Source organism: Carassius carassius, chromosome 36 (assembly GCF_963082965.1).
Source record: "Carassius carassius chromosome 36, fCarCar2.1, whole genome shotgun sequence".
In the NCBI taxonomy this organism is placed as follows: Eukaryota; Metazoa; Chordata; class Actinopteri; order Cypriniformes; family Cyprinidae; genus Carassius; species Carassius carassius.
The window spans coordinates 2081572-2101179 of record NC_081790.1 but is presented as its reverse complement, the minus strand read 5'-3'; the positions used below and the strand labels follow the sequence as shown (position 1 = coordinate 2101179).

The window sequence follows — 19608 nt, the reverse complement described above, 5'->3', positions numbered from 1 at the left end:
ATAAAAATAAGCCATAAATATTACTGCTGTCATTTTACTGTAACTGTACTGTAAAATAAAATGTATAATTATTTTGATAAATATCATATTGTTACTGTTACTGTTGTTATTTTTTTTTTAAATAAACTAAAAAGGCATTTAAGTTGTACTGTATTATTATTATTATATTATATACTTAAATACCCATTTCTAGACTTACTATTTGTTTAATAATTATAATACATATAAAAATAATAGTTATTATTATAAATAATAATAGTGATCATATAAAAAAAAGAAATGTTTTCTTTTGTAATATTTATCTTTAAAAATTGTGTATTTAATGAAAATAATATAAATAATAATGTAGTAGTTTTTGTTGTTGTTGTTAAAGTTATATTGACATAATAGCCAAAATCACTTGTTTTTTTTGTTTTGTTTTTTTGGCCAAACAATTTTTCGTTTTTTTTTCTTTTCTGTTTTTTTTCAGCCCTACAAACAAGCATAGCAAACCTGTTTTTTTTTTATTAAAGTTAAAATCATAGTCACAATTTTTCAGTTTTTAATTTTGCCCCCTTTCCCAAGTTGAGCAGTCTTAGTGTTGCATTTTTAGTATTTTTGTTTTTCCAGATTGTGCTAAAACCTGCAGTTTTAATGAAAGAAACAAAAACATTTTGACTTACCAGAAAGTTATTTTTCCCCCAAATCTATCAGCCCTACCCACACCCTTTCTTCCTAATTTTAAACTAGCTCTATTTGTAATAAAGGTTAGAAGCCCAATGTGTTTTACTCTTATTAAAGTTTATAATCAGTACATTCAGTTGTCTTTGTCAGAAAGCATGTTTTCAGTAGTTTCTAATCAACTGCTGATATTGATTCTGTTCTGATTATTAGTCTCACTCATTTAGAGGCTCTGAGCTGAAGTGATTTGTTTCTAGAGGAAGAATGAATCTCCTCGTTCTGGTGTTGAGAGCTCGTGGTGTGTGTGTGTGTGTGTGTGTGTGTGTGTGTGGATTGAGAGCAGAGCAGCTGTCCGGAGCTACAGGGTTTCATTACTCAATGCTGCAGTTATTTCCTGCTCTGGGTCTGTTCGGGGCTGAAATGAGCAGTCAGTATATGTCAACTTCATGCTCTAATACTCTGGGTTGCTCTGGGTTGATTGTTTTGTAGGTTCTGCTTTGCTTTGAGATAGATGTAAATGTTCTGTAGCAGTGGGTCCGTGTTCATGGCTTTGAAACATCTGCTTACAATCAGCAACAAACCACTTGGATGCACAAATGGCATTAGACGATCAATAATGCTGAGTCAGACAGACTGACTCCCTTCCAGCTCTCTCTTTTCCCGACAGTGTCATTTATTCTGCTGCAAATACTCTAGAGCATAAATACAAACACTAAAGGCATGTTCACTTTTTTGAATGCCTGAGCTCTTTAAAACCATTATTATTATAATTATTTTTTTATGTTTTATAGCTAAATATGTAATATCATTATGTCTTATTGATTTATTATTTTTATATAATAAATAACTGCATAAAACTTTTCCCAATGGTCTAGAAGTGCTTGAAAATTTATAAGCTCACCTTAGGAAATGGAGAGTCTCTGTATGTGCTCAAAGGCAAAATAAAAATGTCAATAAATAATATTTATGAAAAAGTCAATTCTATGAGGTGCATTTTTATTATATTATGCATTTTAAAATAATGGTAATATTTTGTTTATTCTAATCATGAGCTGCAGTTTTGTCATTTACCATTTTAAGTGCTTAAGGTCATAAAATGTTAGCATTATTATAATTTGTGTAAAATACTCTTTATTATTATTTTTATAGTGGAAATATTCCAAATGCTAATTTTCACTGTTTAATATTTAGAAAAAAGATTATTTGAATAAATAATATGAATTAAAATTTATTTTAAAATGTTTACTAATTTATTTATTAATAAAATTATTGTGTTAGAGTCATTTTGATGCATATTTACCAAATCTATGGCCAAACTGTGCTGTTTTACAAATTAACACTTCAAAATCAAATCTGGTGTTTATTTGAGTTTTTATCTCAAAATTAAGATTAGATTATTATTAAATAAAAAATGGCAAGATTTCAGAAAATTGCAACAAAAATCTCAACAAAAAAGTCAGAATGGTAAAATATGAGCTAACAGTTGCAAGGAAAAAAAGTATTTAAAAGTATTTAGAATTGTGAAAAGAAAAGTCAGTTACCTTTTTTTATTACATGGTGGAAACAAAAAAGAAAAAAAAAAATTGCAAGATGTCATTCAATTCAGAGAAACAACTAAATTCAGAGAAAGTCAGAATTGCGAGTCGTAGTAACCTACTATTTATTTTTTTGTGATATTTCCCTTTCTTGTCTTTTAATTAAAAAAAAAAAAACCTACCTATGCGTTCTATACTAGACGAACTGAGACTTGTCATGGCACTTGTATACTGTTGTTGTTCTCTTGTTGACCTGACTGCTTCTATTGTTCTCATTTGTAAGTCGCTTTGAATAAAAGCGTCTGCTAAATGATTAAATGTAAATGTAAATGATATTTAACAGCATCACAAATGCATTACATCGAGCTCAACTAATTTCATTACTCTAATCGCTGCATCTGTGTGGCTGGTAATGATGGTGCAGTTGCAATATATATATATATATAAATATATATCTCTGTTCTCTCCTGAACGTCATGTTTGTCTCTTCTTAATGGACAGAGAAAAGCGCATTATGTCCAGAGCACTCAACAATAAACGGTTTGCTATAACCACTCACACACTCCTGCTGTGCAGCATTCTGTCTCTCATTCCCTTTTAAACAGTTTTAAAATGGCTTTTAGTGGGTGAGTCTTATGTCTGGATTGTTTTTCAATTCAAAATCAAATGGGAAAAAATATACATTTTGCTCAAAGTCAAACTAAAGCATATTCTGTTGTATTTTAGGGATACACCGATAACTGATAATTTTGGCTGATAATCTGAAATAAGATGAAAGTCAATATGTTGGCCGATAAATCTAATATCTAATATATCGACCATATCCTATTATCGGTGCAATAATTATAACAGAAAAATTCACATTTATCGGCTGATACCGATATGGTGGCTGATAATATCGTGCATCTCTAATGTATTTCAGTGTGCTATTGAAGTAGGCAAATTCCCCCTGACCTTTGACCTGTGTTGTAGGTGTGTGATGAACGGAGACTCAGGTGCAGGGGTGGTGACGGCCCCCCCGCCCACCAATCCCCCTCATAAGGAGCGTTATTTCGACCGCGTGGACGAGAGCAGCCCGGAGTACCAGAGAGAGAGGAACATGGCGCCGGATCTGAGGCAGGACTTCAACATGATGGAGCAGCGCAAGAGAGTCTCCATGATCCTGCAGAGTCCAGTGAGAGCACAACACACACATTTAGATAAATCTTCTGATATCACACTAACTCTAGAGTTTTGAATGATTTTGAAAGATTTCTCCTATCCACAGCATTCTGCATTTATTTGAGCAAAAATGCAGTACAATTGTGAACAAATTTTAACTTGTTTAAAATAACTCAAATGTAATTACTCCAGACTTCAGTGTCACATGATCCTTCAGAAATCATTTGGATATCAAGAAACATTTCTTATTATTATCATTGTTGAAAACAACTCCATATTTTTTGCAGAAGGTTTAAATAAAGAAGGAAATTAACACCTTTTTTTCAGCCAAGATGATCAAAAGTGACAGTAAAGACGTTTATAATGTTAAAAAAGATTTCCATTTGAAATAAATGCTGTTCTTTTGAACTTTCGTTTCATCTGTGAATCTGTTTCAACTGTTTTCAACACTGATAATAATCAGAAATGTTTCTTGAGCAGTAAATCATCATATCAGAATGATTTCTGAAGACCATGTGACACTGAAGACTGGAGGAATGATGCTGATCTCAGCAATAAATTACATTTTAACAGCTATTCACATAGAAAATATAAAAATTAAATATTAATAATAATGCACTGAATAAGAATATGGATTGATTTGTTCTTAAAACTATGATATTATTGGTTAATTTTATATTTTCTGCACTTGCGTAACCTTGATTTAATCAGCAGAAAGATGGACAGTTATTATATTTTGATGAAATGTTATAAATAGAAAAGAAATCCTTCAGAATAACATGCACTGATTATTTGCAATAATACCAACAATATTAAGAAAGCAAATAGTAATTTATGATGTCATATTGTCTAAGATCCATTTATTTAGTTTATGAACAGTCATTAAAAGACTTTATTTCTTTTAATAATAATGCACGTCTTCTGACTGAAACCGTCTCTGGATTGTAAATCTGGTTGTGTTGATGAGCGTTTATTCGGTCAGTAATCCCCCTCGTGACTGACGTCTCAATATGCTTAGTGATCATATGTCTGTCTGCATGTGTGTGTAAGTACAGAAGGGATCCTGTTTATACAAGCGGACAGTCACAGACAGAATAAAGACGTCTTTATCTGGGCAGAAATCGAGGGAGACACAGAAAGGCAGCTGATATTTACCCCTCCTTTACTCTTCATGTACTCAGTGCTTGCAGGAATGAGAGAAACCATCTTCAGTCAAGTACCATCTTCAGAGTTCCCTCTAATAATTTTCAGAATTGAGAAAATCCTTTTGTGCAGGTTAAAGTATATTTTAGAACTTCTCCCGATAAATAATATTGAAATAAATTAAACTAAATTAAGAATATTTAGTTTTTTATTGCTCAAATAAAATGTTAATATAAAAATAGTAAATCTTGAGTAGTAAAAAGTACATATTTTAATATTTATACTTATTATTTATTTAGGTTTATCATGCAAGATGATTTTATATGTATATTAATTTTAATAATTTTCTGTATTTTATTTCTAGATATATACATATATAATTTTTTTGAGAGTTTTTAGATTCCTGATACCACAGTTTGAGACTCAAGAATTAATACAGTATTTAAAGTGGATTTTTAAATACTGTATAAGCCACACGATGAGAAAGTCACTGGTGTGTGGGTTGCGTTCAGACTCCAGATTCATGTTCTTGTTAATATACACTCCTAAATTATGCCCGGCGCTTGACGGTGCCAGCCTGTGTCATTATCTCTCTCTCTTTCTGCAGTGAGGGGGTTGTTGTGTGTTCAGCATGTTGCTGTAACATTAGTTGCACTTTAGTATTGACTTAAGAGCCCTTACACAATAGAGAGCTGTATTTGTCCAGCTAGTGGTCTTTATAGTCCTATCTAAAGTAATTAGTCATGCTAATGCAGAAGTAAGGATATAAGTAACACCAAGCAGTCTTAATAAATTTTACTAAGTGTATGCTACAGACACAAATGTTTCCTCCAATTATGAGTCACGTTTAGTCACATCTAGAATGTGTATTGATTTGTTAACAACACCCTAGAAACTGTGTAGTTCTGGTTGTTATTGTGTGATCTGTGTTCCAGGCGTTCTGCGATGAGCTGGAGTCTCTGATCCAGGATCAGATGAAGAAGGGGAAAACCCCCACCAGTTTACTAGCACTGCAGCAGATCGCTGACTTCATGACCACCAGCGTCCCCACCGTGTACCCCGCCGCCCCACAGGGAGGAATGGCCGCCCTTAACATGAGTGAGTGTGGGACTGTCCTGCGAGCAGACTTACTTTAGTATCACTAATATACTAAAAATTATATTAAGATAAAGATTTTTTAATGTTTTTGTTTTTATTTCTTTTTTTATATTTTCCATTTGCATTTTATTTAGTTGTAGTAATTTATTTTTAGGGTCAGGGTTAGTGTGTACTTACTGTTTAGTATATGGTTTTTATTTACTTATTTTTGTTTATTTCAGTACTTAAAAGGTAAACTAAATAAAAAAAAATGTTGAATTGCCAACTAAAATAAAAAGTTTTATTTTTTAATATACTTTTTTATCTTTAATAAATGGCAAAACAGCTCTCATAGATGTAATATTTTAATTAGTTTTTATTTTAATTTTTAAATTTTAGTAATTTTAGTTGTTTGTCTTTTTTTTATTTCATTACTTTAACCTTTTCATTTTTATTTCCTTTAATGTTTTAAGTATCTAAAATATTTTGGGTTTTAGTTTTAATTAATGATAATAACCCTGTTGTTGGATGTGTGTGTGTTCAGGTTTGGGGATGGTGACTCCAGTGAATGATCTGAGAGGTTCAGACTCCATCGCTTATGAGAAAGGAGAGAAGCTCTTACGCTGTAAACTTGCTGCGTTTTACCGCCTTGCCGACCTTTTTGGCTGGTCTCAGCTCATCTACAACCACCTGACGGTGAGTTAGTCACAACTCAGCAGGACATGTTAAATGTGGATTTTCAGTCAAACATGTCTTCCTCTCTCTCCTCAGATCCGGCTGAACTCTGAACAGGAGCGTTTTCTGATTGTCCCTTTCGGGCTTCTGTACAGTGAAGTCACTGCCTCCAGTTTGGTAACCCTGCCTTTGTTTTTCTCGGCCATCTGATATTATGATTTAGTGTAATATAATGTAGTGCACTACTTCTTGGAGGTAAATATTAGTATTTAGCAGCTGTCTGTGTCTTCAGGTCAAGATTAACCTGCAGGCGGAGATCGTAGACAGAGGCAGCACTAATCTGGGTGTAAATCAGGCTGGATTCACCCTTCACTCTGCCATCTACGCTGCCCGACCGGACGTCAAGTGCATAGTGCACATTCACACGCCCGCCGGTGCCGCGGTACAAGCTGGACACTCATCTCACTTCAAACCTTTACAATTAATTAATTAATTAACATCTAATTAAAAGTAATATGGTGCAAAATGTATTTATTTGTGACCAATTAAAAGTAATGTTCACATGTCTATATTTCGAGATGTGGGTCTCATTTCAGTTTAGTGAATTAAACATAAATGAATAGATTCATGAATAAAACGGCAGTGAAATCAGTGCATAAATAGTGCAACATTTTTTCATTTAAGTTTATTAAAATTAGACGTGAAGTGCACCTCAATATTTAAAAGTGGAGCAAATTGAATTATAAAGTATTATATGGAATGTTGCAAGAAAGAAATAGAATGAAATGAGAGCATGAATAAATAATGCAAGATGTTAACTGATTAAAAATAAGCGATATGGTGCAAAATGTTGCATTGTCATATACAGATTGCAACATTTTATGTAATATTTCATAATTTATGTATGGCTACTGTTGTATTTTGAGGTGCATTTCATTTGTCTTTTCAGTTTAATACACTTACATGAATAAATCCATGAATACAAATGCAGTGAAATATGAGCATAATAAATAGTTAATTGTCTTAATTTAGGTTCAGTAAAATGAAGCATGACATGCAACTGAAAATGTATGTAAAATGAAAATAGTGCAAAATGTATTTCATTAAAAGATTTCATGATAAATTTATTTCATGGTATTTATATCTGAATGAAGTCTGTTTTATAAATATTAAGCATTTGAATGATTTGTCTGCAGGTGTCTGCCATGAAGTGTGGTCTGCTGCCCATTTCACCCGAGGCTCTGGCGCTGGGCGAGGTGGCGTACCACGATTACCACGGTATCCTTGTGGACGAGGAGGAGAGCGTCCTCATACAGAAGAACCTGGGTCCCAAGAGCAAGGTACCATATACACACACATTATAGCTTCAGGCTTATCCAGTTTTATATTGTGTAAATCTGTGCACTGAAAAAAAAAAACTTCATCTGATGTTAAACTCACACACCTTATGCATTTCTAGAAAGTGTAGAATGAATGTTGTCCAAAACAAATTGTACAAGTCTAGTTATAAATAAAAAGTCTAACCATAGGGAAAGTAGAAATACTGTATATACAAGATCTTGAATTGGTTGCACAAGACTTGTGTATAAATAATAGTTGAAAATCTTTTAAACGCTTCTCGAAAATGTATGCATTTCATATCATATATCAACCAAAAAAAATAAAAATTTTCCAAATATTTTTGAATGTAATTCATTATGATTATTTTAAATTTTATAACTCTGAGTTTGCCGTTAATGTAACTTTTGTTCCTGATATGGTTTTAAATAATTAAATGAATAATTGTTTTTTGTGTGTGTGCAGGTGTTGATTTTGAGGAATCACGGTCTTATGTCTGTTGGAGAAACAGTCGAAGAGGCATTTTATTACATTCACAACCTGGTCACAGCCTGTGAGATTCAGGTGACCATCTACACCTATAAAACCTTTCATTTGCTTTTAAAGTTGAGAACTTTTCATAAGTGAAATGAATGGGTTTAAACCTCCTGTAGGGCCTAAAATATTTACTAGTCATAAAAATCTCTTATTTTTTCCAACATGGATTTTCTTTAAATGCCATCAATTATTTTGAACCTGTTAAAAAAAAAAGTTCTTATGTGTTTTTTGTAGAGTATCATATTTGATCCATCAGGCTTTTATGGCTCATATAGTCTGATAAAGTGAAAATATGGAGGAAAATTTACTCAAACTGAGCAAAAATATGCAGTTTGGTGCAGCTGATGCTATTTTTATGGCCAAAAAGTATAAAAGATCTGTTAACAGTTTAGAAGATACTCGCTCTATTTCCAGTAATACGCTATGCAGTATAATAATGATTGAGAGCTGAAGAAATCAAGGCTCCTCAGAAGATGTGAGATGTTCTGGAGGCTTGTGAAGATCATTCCTCCGCTGAGGAACAGTGAAAGTAAAACTTCTGGAAACAAACGCTTCTCTAAAGATCCTGAGGATCAGATTTGAGACTCTAAAACATGATTGATGGAGAATCAAGTGAAGCTGAGCTGCTTCAGTCCAGAAAGAGTTCACCTGGAGATATTACCAACAATATTTGTTTATTATTGTATTTATTAATGATAAAGCTTTAACAGAGCATTTTATACAATTAAGGTAATAACTTTTCCCCTAATATGACCCTTACTGCCAAAATAAACATACAAACAAACTAAAATAAAATTACAAAAACAACAAATTTAATAAGGATAGACAATTTAAAAAGAGATCAAACAAAAATAAAATGCAAGGTGAACTTTACAATATTGTACACATTTACAAACGGACATTATCGTTGTAGGAATAATACAAAAATAAATAATAAACAAATAAATAACTACCTAAGTAATAATACAATTGGTCTTTACATAAGTATAAAACCAAACAACATTGGTTATCACAACCACTTAAACCAGTTTCCACAAATCTCTTTATAATAATCAAGGGTGATCAAAGTTATTCTTACATAAACTTTAGAAAAATCAGTCTAGACTTAACAGCAAAGAAGGCACATTAATCACAAGCAGAAGGTAAATGTTTGTACAATCATATCTACTTGCTAAAAAATTGTCAAAACTATCAATTATGCAACAGAAGGCATGGATTAGATTGAGTGTGTAACATTGATCATTAACATATGCTCTCCGGTCTGAAATTGCAGGTGCGCACCCTGGCCAGTGCAGGGGGTCCTGACAACCTGGTTATGTTGGACCCAAGCAAGTATAAATCCCGCCCACGCCACCTCGAGCCGGCTGGTGACGGGTCGAGCTCGCACCCGAAGTGGCAGATCGGGGAGCAGGAGTTTGAGGCTCTGATGAGGATGCTGGATAATCTGGTAGGCATGGACCAAACTCTTCTTTACTGCATCTTTTTTGACCCAGCATATGACTGGCCGTCTCTTTTGGCAGGGCTACAGGACTGGTTATCCATACCGTTGCCCGGCGCTGCGCGATAAAGCTAAAAAGTACAGTGATGTTGAGATTCCCCCGTCAGCCACGGGCTACTCATACGCTGAGGACAGTGACTCGGGTGCACGCTCCCCATTAAAGCACAGCTTTCAGCGGCAGCAGCGGGACAAGACCCGCTGGCTAGCTGCCGGGCGGCCCGACGAATCGGCAGAAGAGGGGCAGGACGGCAGCGGTAGCCCCAAGGCGAAGACTAAGGTGTGGACGAACATAACACACGATCACGTCAAACCCTTGCTGCAGTCTCTCTCGTCCGGTGTCTGCGTGCCAAGCTGTATTACCAACTGCTTGGTCTGTGCCAACCTTATTGTTCATAGTTTAGAAACGTACTGCTACAGAGCTAGAGAGAGCAGCTGGATAGCACCCTGACACCAGGGCAAAAACATCCTCACCCAAGCGGCTTTGGGTGTGTCTGCGGTTTTATAACTGTAGAGTCAGTTCCTCTTGCATATATTGCTCTTTTTTTCCTTCCTCTGATTTCTTAAGGCAAAACACCTCAGGTTAATAGGATTAAAACAACTAATCGATACCAGCATATACAGAATTACTATAGTTAGCTAAAACTAAAAACATAAAAAAGCTTGAAAAAATTAAACTGTAATAAAAAAATATAAAAAGCCTTGTTAGTTGCATTTTCATAACTAAAAATAAAACTGCATGAAAATGTATATATATAAAAAAAATAGGCATACTAAAAAATAAAAAAAAATAAACGATAGAAATGAAAACACAACAAAATTGCTCAAATTAAAATTAATTTGACAAATTAAAATGGAAACATAAAATGTAATAATTAAAATTAATTCAATATTGATTCAATATGATTCCAAAATAGCACTGACACCAATCTATTATGGTTGATTGATTACATTTAAAAATTGCAACAACAAAAAATAAGTTTTCTTAAATGTTATGTTTAAATAGCAATATCTAATACACATCATCTAATGAAATATGCACTAATTTGCATACATTTCCACGTTCATTTCATTTTTTGACAGATTTTGGATTTCTCTTTTTATCACTCCATACATAACTCAGAAAATACTGTTAACAGCCAGAAAAAAATTGATTTTCACCACGTTTTAGGAATAAAATGTTAGAAATCAGAAAACATACTGGAACATGTAATGAAATTGAAATCTACAAACACAAATTGACACTAAAAGAGTGTTTTGGATTTCTTCCACTAGTTTGAAACGGCACGATATGATAATAATGATACAATAATGACCAGTGCCAGTTTTTCCTTCGTGTCTTGTCTTAAGATTCAGACTGGTTTTGATTGCTTGGTTGCTGATTTAACCAACCTATTACTCATAACTGTCTTTTCTGTTCTGCGGGGAACAAAGTTTCTTCATTGCTTGCTGTCATTCCTCTCTAAACGGGTTGGTATGTCAATCACAGTGGCAAGCTCCTCCCCCTCTCTCGTGATTGGTCGAAGGGGTGTCAGGGTTCTTTCCGGCTGCTCAGAGCATGCTGTGTTGCATGACTGATCAGATGCATTGTGGATCTTTTCCTGGAGGACCGGGAGGGTGTGGCATGTGCGCAAAGTGGGTGTGGCTAATTCTTACTGCTGCTGTGGATTTTCCCCCGTTTGTCTTGTTTATTTCAGTTATTGCTTTATTTCGCAAACGTTTCTTTTTTGGAGACTTTACTCCATTTAAACAGTTTCTTCAGAGCTTTTTAAAATGAGTAACTATCACAGGAAGCCTTGAAAAGAGGCATTTGTGTAGCTAATGTACTTCCTGTGGACAAAACGGAAACAGAGAAAAAAAAGTGCTTTTTAGCTAAAAGCCTGTGTCCATGTCTTATTTCAGAAACATCAGAAAGCATTAGACAGAATCCCCCCAAAAATGGTTGTAATTCACCCAAAAATCATGTTACAGAAAATATAAGATTGTATTTTGCATAGAGAAAATAAAATCGAATTTTAGGGCCATGAAGATGCATCAATTATTTGCCTTGTGACATTATTTTAATGACAGTTAAGCCCCATTTTATTGCATTTTGGTAGCAAATGTGCTGCTTAATTGCCATGAAATTAATGTCATAATTAAAAAAAAAAAAAAAAAGCTTTCTGAAAACAGGCGTAATTTTCTTTATGCAACGTGTTCTTTCTATTTTGAAAAACATTTTGATCAATGTAGTTTTTAACTTTATATTTTGGTAGATTGTTATGGTTTAACTCCTATAGGGCTATTTTTTTTTTATTTGATCAACTCATGAGAGTTTTAATGACCTGATTTAGTTAAATAAAAAATTTTCTTTAAAGATAATTGCTATAAACCGCTTGTATTTTATTAACATTTTTATGTTTTGCTATATTTGATCATCTTTTCTGCCATGAAAATAGCTGGAATGGCATTAAATTAATTGGATCTAAGATCTTAAATTAATTAGATTAGAATCTTTCCATTTTGGGGTGAAATATGAAATGTTTTTGACTGTTTTTGCCTAAATGTAGGGCTACTGATAAAAATGCAACCTAGGAATATCAGAGATATAGCAGCTCTATCTCCGTGGGAGAAATCGCTCGGCTGCTTATATTTATGGAGTCATGGCTTGCCGTTTGATGACTCCATGCTCTTTCCTTAAACTGCTTAAAAACCTTTGTGTTTGCTTTTAAATTTCTCTTCTCTATTTTTATGAGTTTCCTTTACCTCCTCCTGAATTGGACTTACCTTTCCTGAACTCTTCCTGAGCATGAAGTGTATTTTAACTTTAAAATTTCAAAACCATCCAAAAAAAAAAGGAATAAAACTTTGGTTCATGAGTGTTCGTTAACTCTCCGAACAATTGTCTCTAGTTGGGGGAGAGCGTGTTGTGTTGTGGGGCTCTAATCGTGATCAGTGAGTATTTCATGTTTACGTGTTCATCCCATGTGCCCCGTTTCTCCAGCGCCCATACGAAAACCCTTCCTCATGACTTTTGGTTCCGTGCTGAAATCATTATTTTAATTTTGGTAAAAAGCAAGTAACTCATTGGCTACTCATGCCATTCTTACCCAGGTCAAATGCTAACTACATTTGCTTCAAAAATATTTAGTACTTGCTGTTCATCTTTTTTTGAAATTTACAGACCATTAATGCCATGTATCAGCTCTTTTGGAGTTAACCTCCCTAACCTTTAGCTTAAACTTCACAAACTGAAGTTTAACATTTACATGTGTTTTAAGAAAAGTTGGGCGTAATTCTGTCCTTCCTTACAGAGTCTATGTGTGTGTGTGTGTGTGTGTGTGTGCTTTTCTCTCTCTTACAGTGGGTTTGTGCAGGGTTTGACATTTATGCTTCCCATATATTGCTTATACTTTTGAATACTCTTTTAAGAATAATGTTTAATAGTGTTTTAAATAGGTCATCATTCAGAAAAAAAATTATGCTTTAATTTATTCGTTTGTAACTTCAATCAACAGTCCGTTTAGTTTGCAAATTGCATCCCACTAAGTTGTGTAATATAATAAGATAAGTGAAATATATTAATGTACTGCATTTCACAATGCACACTGTCTCAAGGCAATTTTACAGAAAATAAATTAAGTCAACATTTATCAATTCATTTAAAGGATGCCTTAATATATTTTTCTGTAATGTCATTTGACATTTTCACTTATCCTGGTTTATCGTGTAGTTGCAGATTTTATCACAGTTTGTTGTGTAATCCCAAAGTGAAGTTAAATGTATTTATAAAACGAGCTTTTCACAATGTCTCAAAGCAGCGTCAGACAAAAATATTGCGGTAATGTGTAATACAGGGCAGTATTTAGTGTATTGTTCTAATTTTTTGTTTTTGTGCTTGTCCAGGGCAGCATTAATGTTGAACTGTGTGTGTGTGTGTGTGTGTGTGTGTGTGTGTGTGTGTGTGTGTGTGTGTGTGTGATTTTCTGGCTGTCCGCTCACGCCTCTGTCCACTGCCTAAACACAAGAACAGCTTCTGCCTCTCCACCCCACCTCACACCTGCCTCCCTCGTGGTCTATCATCCTCTTAAATCTTCAGTTTTTCTCTGTCTGTGCTCTTTTCTTTCTTTTCTTTTTAGCCTTTTCTGTCCTTACTATACGCCCAACAGCAGAATCAATGATGATGAGGGTCGTGCTAATCAGACTTATTCTGGTGGATGTCAATAAATGCAGACAGTGGTAGAATATGATATTTTATTTGGTACAAGTTTAAGTTAGCTAAAACTTCTTTTGAAATTTTGAATTTGAAATATAGAATTTTCAGTATTTAGAATTTTTGTGCGTTACATTGATGCACAAGGAGTTAAACATTTTCAAATGAACATCATCATTGGTTCGTCGCTCGGTGGACCGTTATAATTGACCAGTTATTTTATAGATCTGATTTGTGTTTATTTGGTATTGTTTGAGAGGCATGATTTTTTCTTTTGTTAAATATATTTTATTTGATTTATTAAACATTTTCTTTAGTTTTGGTTTATTTGAATGGCTTTGCTTTGATAATTTCAGTGGACTAAGGAGGACAGTCTCCGACAGGCAGCGGTGGCCAATCAGTTTGTCCCGATGAACACCAACCCCAAAGAAGTCCAAGAGATGCGCAACAAGGTCTGAACCTTTTTATCATTTAGATTAAACACATTTCGATGATGAAAAGGCAAAAACTGTATTCAAGGAATACTTCAGACAAAAATAAAAACTTGCTGACAACTTCCTCACCCTCAGGGGATCCAGGATTTAGATGCTTTTGGTTTCTCATTAGATTTGGAGAAATGTTGCATCAATTGCACACCAATGGATGCTCTGCAGTGAATGGGTGCCGTCAGAATGAGAGTCCAAACAGCTGATAAAAACATCATAATAATCCACAAACAATCCACATCAATCCAGTCCATCATTTAACATCTGGAGAAGACAAATCCATCAAGACATTTTAAACTTCAAACTATTGTTTCTGGCTAAAATATGAGTCCTCAACTGAAAATATTGCTCTCTCGCTAGTGAAAAAGTGGTCTGATCTGAATCAGGAGAGAAATCTGCACAGATCAAGCACTGTTTACAAGTCAAAACAGAGCAAAACAAATATGTTGGTGCATTATCATGTGAAAGGACAACTGGAGCCATTTCCTATTGTCCCCTCTCATCAAAATGCTCCAGAATATTAATGCTGTCTCTTGTTAAAGTCCAAACAGTTAATTATGGATTATAGACCTGGAATCTGGAAGCAACAAACATGAAGATACCTTACTGATTTTGGCTTCACAATATGTTAACTGATGGACTGGAGAAGTGTGGATTATTGTGATGTTTTTACCAGCTGTTTGGACTCTACTTCTGACGGCACCCATTCACTGCAGAACATCCATTGATGAGCAAGTGATGCAATGCTACATTTCTCCAAATCTGATGAACAAACTCTTGGATAGCCTGAGGATTTTCAGCACATTATCATTTCTGGGTGATGTTTTAAACTGTATATTAAACATTGCTGTTTTTAATCATATTTCAGTAGTTATAGTTTCATATTAACAGTGATTTTTACCACCCTCAGATCCGTGAGCAGAATCTGCAGGACAAAAAGACGGCAGGTCCACAGTCGCAGGTGCTCACAGGTGCCATGGTGGACCGTTCATATGTCCAGGTGAGTCTTGAACATCAACACTTCTGTTCCTCCTCGTTGATCCAACATATTCTGTCCCTGGCGTTTTTCCAGTCTGTGTAACCATTGAATTGTGTCTTTTGACCCCAGAGAGTGACTATATGGCATGTAAGTAAACCACACGACCAGCATAGCAGAGCTGTGTCCATTTTCTTTTGTTTTGATTGGTTTGCAGTGCCATGTTTGCCCTTTTTCTTTCATTATTTTGTTGGATTCATTAACTGTAATAGAAACTAAACAGGATGATACTGTTGTAAATGTAATTTTTCATAACACATGCAATAATAATTCTGCATGTCTCACATGACATTTGCCGCCCTGAGCTGCTAGTCTGACCAGTTGTGTCTGTATAACTAATGCTTTACTCTTTTGTATTTTATTATTTAAAAAAAAAGCCTGTTTCTGTCATTTATATATCCTGTGGCAGAAACAAGCTTCCTTTAAACACATGTCAGATATGCTGATATGCTTGAACATACCATTAGTTCTTAAATAGTTCGCTATTGTAATTCGTCTATTAAACATCTTACTCCCATAAATGGTTTAAACGGAAAGCATAAACCATTGCTTTAAAGCCAGAGTTTATGTTAGATCAGACTTTATAGCTTTATATGTTTTTGCCAAAAACAATTTCGGTATGGAAGTGGCAGTTTTACTTATATCTAGGGGTGTGCGATATGACTATTTTTGATCGTGGACGATAAAAATGTCTCCACAATCGGCTTTTGAAGAAATTTTGTAGTATTGTGCTACAGTGCACATTCTGTGTCTCACAGGACACTGCACTTATTCGCAAGCACAAAAGTACATTATTTGCATGTGCTTTAAAGCCTTACTGGTTAAACGTTTCATTCATGTGCTGTTCTGGAGCGCCTACACCTTAAGCATGCAGACTAAAAAGCCATCTTTTGTGCTAATACTGTCAAAACACACAAGGTTTACATATAAACTATGGTTATGTCTAGTATGAAAGTAAACAAGTGTAAGAAAAAAAATGGACACGTTCCTGTATACTAGATGCGTGCAGGTCTTAAAGGGACAGTACTGAATATGCTGCCGACTGTCATTAAAGTGATAGTTCATCCTAAAATGTCATTTTTGTCAGTATTTACTCACTGTCACAGTATCCCAAACCTGTATTAATTTCTTTCTTGTGCTGAACACAAAAGAAGATATTTTGAAGAATGTGGCTAACCAAACAGTTGCTGGTCCACATTGAATTTGATAGTAAGAAGAGAATCCTATTTGTTTTTCCACTTTCCTCAAAATGGCATTTATGTTCAACAGAAGAAAAAACGTATTTAGTTTTAAAACAACTTCTGATTCGGTAAATTATAGTAATATAAAAATAAAACACTATGACAGAACTGACAGATAGGTGACAGAATTTTTATTTTTGGGTGAAGTATTCTTTAACTTTAATAAAACAACAAAACACAAAGAAGAAAATCACTCACTATTCTTGACTAAAGAACTTTAATACAGCTGCTTTAGGAATCAATCTATATAGTCTTTTATTTTTATATGTGTTCATTCAATTTCTTGAATGCTCCTGCTAAATACATCTTCAGATTTATTTGTATATTATGTGTAGGTGTAAAGTGTCACTTTGTTCTTTTTTTTTTATAATAAAAATAAAATAATGGCAAGGATTTTTATCTTCACCCACTTTGGCCTAAATATCTGCCATACTTTTTTTTTTTTGGTACCTTGAAAGGCTTTTTCTTTATTATATGGAAAATAGCTTGGCTGTAATGCTCAGACAACTTGCAAAATAGTAAAACCAACATGACAAAGAATTAAAATCGTGATGTTATTTTTTCCATATCGCCCACCCCTACTATATCTACATATCTCCTTTCTATAAGAGTCATTTCAAAATAATCTAAATGCTTTAAAACATGATTGCTCAAAAATGTGTTTGCTAATAACTATCAGATCATTCATCTAATCCACTCAAGTGCAGCAACACAAAGCAAACCAAAACTCCAGGCCTTTGAATAGAGTTTCATCTGAACATTATTTATATGCAGTCCCATGGTCCTTTTGTTATTGTTTGGGAGCAGCAGTATGAATCTGTGTGTGGTTTGACTACACATATGTTTGGTTTCTGGTGTTGCAGTGCATGACTCTGAGCCATGAATTCACGTCTCACTCCAGCCTGCCCATACGCTTCTTTAGGAAATGCTTTCTGCATGTTTGGAGCGTTTGTGTGTGTGTGTGTGTGTGTCTTTGGGTCATGAGTGGCTGTGTGCCTTAGGGCTGAGATACTGTTACAGATTTATTTATATTGTGAGTTCGTTTTAATTTGAATGTTACATTTTCTTTTCTTTTAAAATTTATTTGTGGCATTTTTTTTCTTTTTTTTTGATAGGACAATGTAGCACGAACTCACATATGACGCACATCACATGGGTGGTGTTGGCGCAGTGGATAAGACACATGCCTTTGGTGTGAGAGACCTGGGTTCGAATCCACTGTGAGACACCAATGTGTCCCTGAGCAAGACACTTAACCCCTAGTTGCTCCAGAGGCGTGCGACCTCTGACATATATAGCAATTGTAAGTCGCAAGCGTCAGCTAAATGAATAAATGTAAATAACGAAATGGCTTTTTATGTCATTCCAATTTCATTTTAAGTTTTTTAAGTTTCAGTAATTTGTTTTCGCCATCTTTAATGAGTATATAGTTTTTTTTTTTGTTTTTTTTTTCATTTTAGCCATTGTAGTACTTCAAGGTAAACTAAATAAAAGTGAGAAGTATTAATATTTTATAGCCTATATGTTTTAGTTTATTAGGAGCAGTTGTTGTTACTGTCAGGCCTAAAGGCCTCTGATTAACAATTGCTGTTTTTAAATGTGCTATAGAAATTAATAGGCTAAACTAAATTGAGTAATAAATATGACACGGTTATCAAAATTACTGTTGAAGCAGCTGTTATATTAATTAATTGCATTTTGTTTTATTTTGTGGTTGCTTTTATCCAAAGTGATATTTTTCAAAATGTATGTGTTTTTTAATGTTTTTTTTGTTTTTTTTGCACAGATGAATTGTTCAGGATAAGCTCAATGATATGTGTTCAGAAAATAAATGAATAGGTGATTTTTAATTTCATGTTAACTTGAAGCCCTTGTGTGTGTGTAAGAGTGAGAGGAAGGTCTTCTGCTTTCATGCATTGGTTCTGGCTTGCATCATTAGTGAGCGTGTAGGATTATGTTTTGTGTGTGGTCAGTAATTGTGGTGGGGTTGTGCACTGCTCACCGGCTCTACTGTTACAGGACGCTCCTCTCTCTGACTGTACGGACTCTATTGATGGCATTGACCCTTCAGAGAGCTTTAGTCCCTCTAGGTCTATCCGAAAGGTACATCCTGCGATAATACTGTAATGTCTGAAACATCAAACCACACACAGTTTTAATACTACTGTATCAGGCAATAACATTCAGGGCCTTTTGTTAAAAAGATGAGTTGTCATTGCTGAATTCAAAACTCTTATTAGTTTTCTATTGATCTTAATCATGGCAGATTAATCTTCCAAAAAAGACAAGGCATTGAGAAACAAAGTAGATTTTATCAGCTGCATGACAAACAAGTCCCTCACAGTCTGTTTTCATTTGTGCTTTAATAAGTGTATTTTGACTGAGATCTATGTTGGGATTTTGAGTTTTTACTAAAATAACAATGAATAACAAGGCTTTTCTAATAAGTTGTATACAAATTTAAATGGGATACTTGTATATAAATGGAGAATCAAGTTCATCCTAAACTCTTTTTGGATGACATTTATACGTGAAGTGTCCCACTTGTATTTACCCCCGTTTTAACATTTTGATACCACCTTTTGTCGTGCATTTTCAGCATGATAACAGTGTATAAACTGTTTTTTTTCTTTCCTTTTTTGTCCTGCAGGGGGAGCTAGTGACTGCATCTAAAGCTATCATTGAGAAGGAGTACCAACCACGTGTCATCGTCAGTAAAACTGGACCAAACCCCTTCAACAAGCTCACAGACCAGGAGCTGGATGAGTATCGCAGGGAAGTGGAGCTCAAGCAGAAGGGCCCAGAAGGTAAGAACACAAATAATGTAGAATCAACACCTTTCTCCTCGCAGAAACTGACACAGGTGATTAAAAACATCATGTGATACTGCTTTCAAGTCATCCTGACAAGGTTCTACATATTTACATTTATGTATGTTTTCTGTGTTAAAATGTAATCCATTGCTGTGTTTTTCAGCATCATTACTCCAGTCTTCAGTGTCACATGATCCTTGATTGTGATTTCTGATCATTA

The 19608-nt window shown here is 34.4% G+C and overlaps 1 protein-coding gene across 13 annotated transcripts in view; it reads left to right on the top strand.

The window, feature by feature from the left end:
- add1 (adducin 1 (alpha)) overlaps positions 1-19608 on the top strand; it is a 32980-nt gene that overhangs the window by 7085 nt on the left and 6287 nt on the right. For 5 of the 13 annotated variants that reach the window (XM_059525754.1, XM_059525760.1, XM_059525761.1 and 2 more), the window contains exons 2-15: positions 3168-3369; positions 5435-5597; positions 6121-6272; positions 6348-6428; positions 6544-6693; positions 7448-7591; positions 8055-8153; positions 9400-9573; positions 9647-9994; positions 14170-14265; positions 15209-15298; positions 15407-15424; positions 18595-18678; positions 19226-19382. In XM_059525754.1, the coding sequence (XP_059381737.1) occupies positions 3175-3369; positions 5435-5597; positions 6121-6272; positions 6348-6428; positions 6544-6693; positions 7448-7591; positions 8055-8153; positions 9400-9573; positions 9647-9994; positions 14170-14265; positions 15209-15298; positions 15407-15424; positions 18595-18678; positions 19226-19382 (1951 nt within the window). In that variant the 5' untranslated portion in view covers positions 3168-3174. The remainder of the gene's footprint in view (positions 1-3167; positions 3370-5434; positions 5598-6120; positions 6273-6347; positions 6429-6543; positions 6694-7447; positions 7592-8054; positions 8154-9399; positions 9574-9646; positions 9995-14169; positions 14266-15208; positions 15299-15406; positions 15425-18594; positions 18679-19225; positions 19383-19608) is intronic. The other 8 variants (XM_059525758.1, XM_059525763.1, XM_059525765.1 and 5 more) reach the window with 4 other exon arrangements.